This window comes from Anopheles nili, chromosome 3 (assembly GCF_943737925.1).
Source record: "Anopheles nili chromosome 3, idAnoNiliSN_F5_01, whole genome shotgun sequence".
NCBI classification, from domain to species: domain Eukaryota; kingdom Metazoa; phylum Arthropoda; class Insecta; order Diptera; family Culicidae; genus Anopheles; species Anopheles nili.
In genome coordinates, this window is record NC_071292.1 from 15,504,754 (window position 1) to 15,513,640 (window position 8,887).

Genomic DNA, 8,887 nt, shown 5'->3' on the forward strand with positions numbered 1-8,887 from the left:
GCGGCGCAGCGCAATTACGATCGACACATTATCATCACACTGATCTTACGCCGTGGCCGGCTGGCCAGGTTTCTCCGTTGGCCACCGTCAGAAATGGGTCACACATTCCAACGGGACCAGTGCCGTTGCGATCGTCCCTCATGGCTCCTAGAGCGATCGGTACACCGAAATGTGAGTCTCCCAGTCCTTCAATCGATCGCCTAGACCCAGACACAACCCACCGGACGGTATGCAGCTGCGCCCGGTTTGAGCTTAAAGCCCTTCCATTCCCGAAGAACGGAACGTCCTAATCCGGCCGCACATATAGGGCAAACAAATGGGCGTTAACGAAAATCAGTCGATCATAAATTTCCCAACACCTTGCCCCCCACCACGTGCATCGACACCCGTTGGTGGGGTTGGTCCGACAGCGCGATGGGTGGCCACAGATACCATCGATGGCGCCCCCAGTCGAAATTAATTAACCATCGGTCGGATTAAGCTGAACCGTTTGCCATTACCGGCCAACGATTGCTACCGCGTCCTCGAGCTTCGGACCATCCGTTGGGTGGCCTCGGCTGACACTGGCCCTGTGCGCCGGTTGTTGGAATTAATGAAAAAATCCGCGTGTCACCACCACCGTATGTCACCGGTCAAACCAAGGGTTTCGATGTTCACCCGAAGCCTTCACGCCCTGGAGCCTTTGGTGCTTTGATTGTGCTTTGGGGCCCGAGGTCGTTGGTGGCTTTTAAACCGATTAACTGCGTCGGTTCTCGAAGTGAGCGGATGCAGCAGCCGACGTTAGATGGGTCAAAATTAGGCTTCAGTGATTTGTTAAATTCCACCCAAAATGCTCTCCTGCGCTGCTGCTCGGCCGGTGGTAATCTGGGTCGGGCGTAGCTCATAGATAATATTAGGCTCCACGATTACAAACGGGCCTGGAGGGTGTAGTTAAAGAATCGGATGAGTGATCGTAATCATTTCAAGGGTTCGATTAGCCGTTCGGAGATGTTGCCGCGAAAAAAAAACCCTCACCTTCTGCTTTGATGGTGGATAAGGGCTGGTTTGAAAACAAGAACTTATATTTCACTAATATGTGTTACTTTTATTCGTATAAAACCAGTGTAAGAAAACAACATTATAAATAACCTTATTCGGTACAACCATCGCTTGTTGTTATCGTTTTCGTTCGTCTTTATCAACCGGATCAGTCTGCTTGTGCATTACACTAAACATTGAAAACAAAAATCGATTAGTCTATGCTGAACAATAGAAGCTCTCTAATAAAAACAGAGAATAGCTTAAGAATGCAAAAAATGCTATTGCTCGTTATGATTAGTTCCTGTCGTATGATTGCACTTAATCGGTATTAGTAGTTGCTATTGCTATAATTTCTTCATACTGTAATTTGTCTTCTCTAAGCGGTAAGCGGTTTGGTTTAGTCTATTCATTATCGCTACATTGCCTGCAATTGATATTACGAGAGCTTGGAATGGATAGAAAATCAAATATCTTCTTTATAGCAATCTTTATCATTTGTTTAAGATATATTATTTTTCGCAGAAAAATGCATAATCCTGTTGATACTTCAATTTAAGCTAATGATTTGCTTCGTATAATATAGAGCAGTGGTTTACAATGTATTTTAGATTTGCTTACGATTTGAGATCAGCCAGGACATCGTATTGGAACAAAAAAAAATAATATTAACAAAATGCCAACGGTATATGTTCGAACAGAGACCGCTTACTCGTCTACTACCTTAATTAACATGCAGTTCACTTTTTAGATGTTCGTTCATGCGTTCAACAAAGAACGGCCTATTAGGAACATGCTGATGATGATGATGGGGATTATCACGCTTTCGAACAAGCCCATCCGACGTATTAGCAGGATGACCGGTTGTAGTGGAGTTACTTCGAACTAGTCTATTTCCAGCAGAAGCTCGACCTGTCGCTCGATTCTGTTGAGCCCCAGATGCCGTAGTATTGCGACCTTCATAGCTGGCCTTCGTCGAACCCGGGCCTGCTTTCGATGGATCACCACCCTGCGGACGCAAATCTCCCGGGATCGTCTTTTCGCGTATCTGTATCACGGACGTATTCATCACTTCACAATCGATCTGCATAAGCGTGATCTTTTCTGAGCGATCCGTCCCGTTGGCCATCGGTACGCCGGAGCTCGTGATGGTAGGCAGCATAAGTGACATGCGCGGTCGGTTCGTTTTGTTATAAGCTAGTGCTGGCAGTAATAGGTGCTCTTCACTAAACGATACCAAATAGAAGGTATCATCACGACGACCGATTTCTTCAAAGAATTCCGCATATTTCACGTGAACACTCGGGTAATATAGATCTAAATCGTGCTGGCGAGGTACTTTTCGGCGATACGTGGCCATCTCACGTTGGTTAGCTGCCGCATGTTGCCGTTTACTTGCCGATTTCTTCCCATTCAGAGCCAATTTTTGCCTGCGTTCATACGTTTTCATCTGTACGCTGATATCTTTCATTTGCCGATACATGGAATCGATTGTGTCTTTTAGTCGGAACATCTTATCGAACGTATCAATGCTAACATCTGCCGTTTGGCCGGTGGTATCGGTGAGATTTTTAAACCCGTTTTCACCAATCCACCTACGAAGTTCGCTAGCCAAGCGTATGTTTTCCGTTTGGTTCACATAAAAAGGACATTCAGCGGAAGGAAACGACTCATCTTTTGTGAGCTCGTCGAGTGCCGTAATATTGATTCGGAGCGATTTTTGGGAACCGCGTTCACTTGAATCATTGGTCCAGAGTAAGCCACGGGAGTGATACTGTATCTTGTCGTTGATAGGTATTCTATCTAATGCTGCCTGATCCTGATTGGTAAGCAGATTACTGTAAGATATTTCGAAACGTTTTTGATTAATCCAATGGCCTCATGACAAATGATGACCATTTGCTTCGAGTTTTTGATTTGCTCAAAACATACCCAATAGGAAAGAAATTAAGCGATACCATGAAAAGCATGGCAAAGACGATCGCAGCATTCTTCCGCGCGTTGGGCGATACTTGCTTAACGGTTGAATGGCCTAAGAGTAAACTGTTAGCTGCACATGTACATCGTATACTAAGCCTTTCGAGAAGAGATGCATTTTCCTGCCGAGGTGAAAAAATAAATTAAATTGTCATAATTTTCGATATATTAAGAGCGGGTTCACCATCCATCCAACTAACCATCTTAAGTTGATTGTTTTCTTTGGATAGTTCTTGGAGGCGTTCCTCTAATGATGTGACGTAATCCTTTTTCTTCTGCCGTGACTGATATGCTGATTGGCGATTTTTTATCATACGCTGATGTTTTTTCAGCATCTTTTCATCGATCGTATGTTCGGAAATGCTACTACCGATACCTAGAATCATGGGAACGGTAAGCGAACTAACGCTATTCAGACCGTCTTCCTTGGCCACTGCTTGTGGTTTAACATCGTTTCTAGTTTTTGTCAAAGCACTACCAGTGGCTAATGGTTTCGGTAAAACGGTTGCTTTTTCTTGTTTAAGCGCCTGTGAAATAAATTCCATTCCTTCTTTAGCTGCCACTCCAATAGGTGGGTTATTAGTAGGAGTTGCCTTCAGGAGAATAGTATTGCTTGAGGGTTTTCGTTGCATTTTTTCCAGCAGAGCTTTATAGTCCTTCGCCGACAAAACGATCGTTTTCTTCGTGATGGTTTTAGTAACGTTCGAGGACGTACTTTTTGGGACGACTTTGACTGGATGAATATTATCACTGCCGCCGATGTGGTTGATTGCGTTTGTTCCATCTAACGGACTTGACGATGTCTGGGGTGATATCGGTGGACTGTCCAAATGCATTGGTACAACATGGCAACCATCAAACCCACCGGATGAAGGCAACGAATCGTAGCTCTTTTGACTATCGGAAGGTGAAGGCGTGTCGCGATTTAATACAGCAGAGCTATTGGACGGTACATCATTTAGAAAATCATCCGGATTGAATAGTTCATTACAATTTTCGCTTTCCAACGTATCCATTGAAAACTCATTGATGGTGTTCCAAGTGGGTGGGTTCGACTGTAGTATGAGGTTATCTGACTCAAAATCGCTGAATCCTGCGGCGAGTGGAACACTCTCAAACATTGCCGGAGAAAGGTATTCATTTTCCAGAGATAAATCAAAGTTCTCATGACCTGTGATCAAACATGCCAATAAAATTCAATACGTGAGACCGCCTTTAGTTGATGAGAAAACACAGTCAAAATATACCTGAAAACGAAGAATCCATGATGCGGCAGAATTAATCCGATCCAACTGGCATTCTACACAAAAATCATTATCCAAAATGAAACAGAAAGCACTGCGCAATACTTTGCTAAAGTATCTGGTATTGTTTTTACGATATTTTTTACGTATTTCGGCTTTTGATGAGTTTGCTTTTGTGTTTTTATCCTCTGTTGACAGCTATCTTGCCACACGCCTATTTTCATCCTCTACAATGTCAACAAATGTGATTCATGTTGGTAATATGTTTTTGAGTCTATAATTAAAACAAAATCAGTAAGTTTAGCCTCAACAAACTACAAAAAATCAATATTTAATAAATTTTTGCCACAGATGCAATGTAAAAGGTATTTAAGTTCATTAAATGCGAACAATATTAGAGTACTTGTTTTGTTTAACAATAACCTCCAAAACGTCAAAATATGCGCTACATAACCAACCTTCTTTTTAACAGATTATTGTTGTTTCGGCTTGCCTGAATAAGCGAAGAAATATTTTTATAAAATTTTAACATAAACTTTTGAAATTAACGTAACTTAAGTTGTTATTATCTGATGTTGTGTGTGTTTATTTTCAATGTTAGTATTACCGTTCGAAAGTATGTAACAAAAATGGAACAATTCGCACAAGAAAGGAGCAGCTTACACCCAAGGAACTTATAGGGTATGAGCATAAAATATTGGAATTACAAGTGCGGTATGTGTTTGCTGCAGTTCCTAGCAGTGCGTAAGTTGTGTTGCATTCAAAATAAGCTCCTAGAAATCGACGTCACAAACGGTCTCGTGCGGCTGGTGCTCTAATAGTACTAGCGCCCCAAAAGGAAATGAGAGCACCATGAAGGCTAAACATAGATAATCACGAGAGACGGTGCGGTGCGATCGCACACCGCAAGCGCGTTTGGGCATTTTTTACTCGTCTTCCACTGCGCAGAAAAAAAGGATCCAATCTGCAACGCCGGTAAAGGTACGTTTGTTCGGCTCTGGTAATGCTTTTAATTCACCAAATCCTGCCATTGCTACACAAAATGAACCATATTATCATATTTCTTTTTCAGCATGGCAACCTACAATAATGCCCATTGGCTTCTGTCGCACATCAGAAACTCCTTCATCTCTACCGACGACACCGGTGTCAGTGAAACCGTCATGGTAATGGAGGATATTCCACTTCAGCTGGCGAAACGCCACCGCGAAACACGAACGTCTACGGAACCGGAAGCGGCAAAATCAACGGGTGCCAGCAGCTCCAGTTACAGCCACTGGCAGACCCATTACGAACGGTTTGGTGCAAACTATGAGTATTTTTACTCGTACCCCGGATTGGACGATACGGACGAGGAGGATGCTGATACTTTGTCGCAATCGTACGAAATACAGATGGACCAGGAAAGTGGATTCCATCGCCAACGGTCAAATACGGAAATGAAGCTGGAAAAACTGGAGAGCTTACGTCGTAAGGGAATGCTTAACAGGACCTCGAAGCTGGACGATGGTTCAGTACGGAGCTCAGCAGAAAAGGAAGATGATGACCAGTTTTTTCGCCCCAGGACATCCTCATCGGATACGGTCGATTCTAGTGCAGAAAGGTTGAGTTCGATGCTTAGCAAGCAGTTGAGCATTTTGTGTGATTTGCCACAAAACAAATATCTAACGTTCGCTAAGTTTGACGGCACCGGTCACATAGAAGTGCCAATTCGTACCTTCAGAATATTCATACACGCCCTTCCGGAGGAACAGCGTGCCTTTCCGTTGCAAGTTTGCGTGCTGGCCAACACCAAGATTCAGGAATTTATAGGCCTGATTTGCTACAAATGTACAATCGCTTACCCGGAGGTGGAGCTGCGCTCCGCTCAGCATTACGATCTGTACATGACAGAGCCGGAGGGCGAGGTGGACATTGATTTTCCTCCGCTCGATCCAACCGAACCATGCTCTAAATTTCGGTTCTCTCACCTCGCAATGACGGAGCGGCGTGTCTCGACAAGCGCAAGCGCTCAGCTTCCGAGCACCTTCAGTGCCCAATCGTTGCATTTCGACATGTTAAGTACGGAGCACAGGGCAAGCCTAACAACACCGACAACGTCAACAGTCGCAGCTTCATCAACGACTACGACGAAACCGAAAATGATGAAACAGGACAGTAAAAAAAATCCCGCCTCGCCCCAACGGCCCACACCAAGCACGCCCACGAGTTCATCGCCGCGTATCAGCAGCCAGCAGAGAGATGATCTTGATCGTATCAAAGGACACACGTCCAAGATCGAGGCCCCGTTGTACCGCACGTTCCAGGTGCACATCTTGCATAAGTCTCGCCTCAAGACGGAAGTACAGCTCGGTATATCGGGCGATCGATTCGAAATCGATCCGCTTCTGTACAACCCTAGCAAATTCTGGAATCGCCAGAAGCCGGTCTGCCATCCGATGGACTCCGTGGCCGCCTGCACCATCGTCGAGAGGAAGCACTCAAAAGCGATCCTACGACTGGTGTATTGCACCTCGAGCGTCCTCAGCACCGACTCTGAAGTGCCCGTTAGCTTTAAGCACTACGTAATGGAGACTAGCCTGGACGCGGCAGAACAGATCGTGGAAAAGGTGAACAACATTCTCGAGGTTCGCCTTAGCCCGATACGGCGCGAGTATATGCGACGACGCGGAAAATTAAAACAGCCCAGCAGCGCATAGTCCTAGAATGAGGGGAAATAATACGTACTGTTACTGCCATTTTGTGAGTGCGGGAGGATATAAGCTCACCGCAAAAATTGATCCATTCAACCTCAGAAGACAGAGAAAGCTATTTATTTGATCCATTCCCACCAGAGCCACCGTCGATCGCAAACATATGATCATGAAGTTGGTAGATTGCATTAGGCGAAAGCCGCTTCGATCCGTTGGAATGTGAGGCATGCTTTATCAGATTGCAATCAAACCACTCATCCTCTCCTATAGTACGTACGGAAGACGGTCATTCAAGCTTTAATATTTATTTATTTTTTACACTGTCCCTTCGCCATTGAAATTACCTCACCCATCGTTATATGCAGTAAAGCAGGCTCATGTTCCAAGGATTGAAGCGAGCATATTGATTAGCGCACCATTTTTGTTTGTCTGTGCCGATACCGTTTGCCTTGCAAGGTTGCTTTTCATACGTACGATTTAAGACACTGCCCATTTCGTGATCATTGCGCGATACTCATCCATACATACATATATACATACGATAGCCAACAACAAGACTCAATAGATCTACTTATTCCGATAGCCAATTCACAGCCAGCGTAAAGCAAAACAATAACATTCACTGCATAAAATAGTCATTGCGATGTGCAAGTTGCGATTGCAACCGGCCACGTGGTAGTTAGTGCAATTTAGATTTCTTTTCTCTGATAGAATTCGTTTTTTTTACTGATATACACATATGAAAATATACACTTTTTTCGTACAATCAGCAACAACTATTAAACAAATTGCAAACTCACGAATGGCTCCGTTAAAGGAAAGCATTTAAAAGCGAAGCGATGTGGGAAGAAAACCATCCTATAGAAACATAAAAACCAGTCAAAGTGTTCAGGTCGTCAAGTGAGAGAGCCATAGGAAAGGCCAACATACGCGTTTATTCATAGTGCAGCAGCGCAACCGGATGGTAAGGACAACGCGAAGCTGGCAACAGAAACAAAAAGAGCCCACACGATCCGATCAGATTCTAGCAATGTTCCCAAACGTGCTTTGATTTCGTTGCGTGGATTTGTTAGTCCTCTAGTTTTTACTATTACTTTAGTCTCAAAAAGGGAAATGAAACTATGTGTTCCTTTAGTAGGTAGGCAGTAAAGAGAGGAGGCGCGAGAAGAGCTATGGCAGCGAGAGAGGTAGGGAACGAATGTGGATGTTTTGGTAACTTACATTTAAGCTTAGTACACCAGTCCTACTTTCTTTAGTTCTTAATTATCTTTATTAAGCTCCTAAAATCATGTCCTTGTGTAGTTCGACATCGGACAACGCTTGAAATCGTACGCTTTCCAGGTTTAACGGTTCCCTCCGACGGAAACGTTTGTGCAGCATCAAGGCTCTGAACGCTTGTCTGTTCGGAGATTATGATACGCTTAGGTAGATATATATGTATATTTTATGTTACGTTTTATTTCAGCAAAAAGCAGAAACTCCTAAGCCACGCACGGAGAGAACATATGTCAGGGCTCAGTCAAAATTTGTATCACTTTTGCTCTTTTCAAAAGTACCTCAGTATGAAACCATCCGACGGAATGTTCTCTCATTGTTACCCGTTGTGTTGGTTTGTGCGCATGGTAGATCATCGGAATGGACGTGCGATGCATGGAGGCACAGCGGTTCAAAAAAGCAATGCAATCGACGATCCTTCCTGTCGGCGCCATCATCGGCCTGGCAGCATTGGATGGATGTTGAAGTGTACATTACAATCATTTGTAAGTATTGTGTAAAGAGCAAAAACTGTCGAATTAAAATTTAACTAAATTTCTTCATTGATAACAGAAAGCGTGTTTAATTACTGTTGCTGTACAGAATTATATGCAAAGTGTTCGTTTTGCTATTGACTTGGTTAAGATAAAGCCAATTGGGTGTCCTCGAATAAAGCCACTTGCCATTTCATTTGAATTGCAT

General features: G+C 43.8%; 2 protein-coding genes across 2 annotated transcripts; one reads left to right on the top strand and one right to left on the bottom strand.

Annotated features, from left to right (window-relative positions):
• Nucleotides 1-1,741: 1,741 nt before the first annotated feature.
• Nucleotides 1,742-4,260, bottom strand: LOC128726179 (cyclic AMP-dependent transcription factor ATF-6 alpha). Its single transcript, XM_053819972.1, has 4 exons — nucleotides 4,242-4,260; nucleotides 3,195-4,165; nucleotides 2,950-3,116; nucleotides 1,742-2,855 (listed from the first exon to the last, which is right to left on the bottom strand). Exons 1-4 carry the CDS (start codon nucleotides 4,258-4,260, stop codon nucleotides 1,742-1,744), a joined length of 2,271 nt encoding a protein of 756 aa, XP_053675947.1.
• Nucleotides 4,261-5,311: 1,051 nt separating this feature from the next.
• LOC128726423 (stress-activated map kinase-interacting protein 1) lies at nucleotides 5,312-6,937 on the top strand. Its single transcript, XM_053820232.1, has one exon. It carries the CDS (start codon nucleotides 5,312-5,314, stop codon nucleotides 6,935-6,937), a length of 1,626 nt encoding a protein of 541 aa, XP_053676207.1.
• Nucleotides 6,938-8,887: the final 1,950 nt, after the last annotated feature.

Excerpts from the sequence above, each read along its gene's own strand:
- LOC128726179 (XM_053819972.1), bottom strand. Across the intron at positions 3,117-3,194 it reads AAAACAATCAACTTAAGATG|GAAAATGCATCTCTTCTCGA; the intron begins GTTAGTTGGATG and ends TCACCTCGGCAG. Across the intron at positions 2,856-2,949 it reads CTTAATTTCTTTCCTATTGG|TAATCTGCTTACCAATCAGG; the intron begins GTATGTTTTGAG and ends AATATCTTACAG.
- LOC128726423 (XM_053820232.1), top strand. The coding sequence starts at position 5,312 with ATGGCAACCTACAATAATGCCCATTGGCTTCTGTCGCACATCAGAAAC.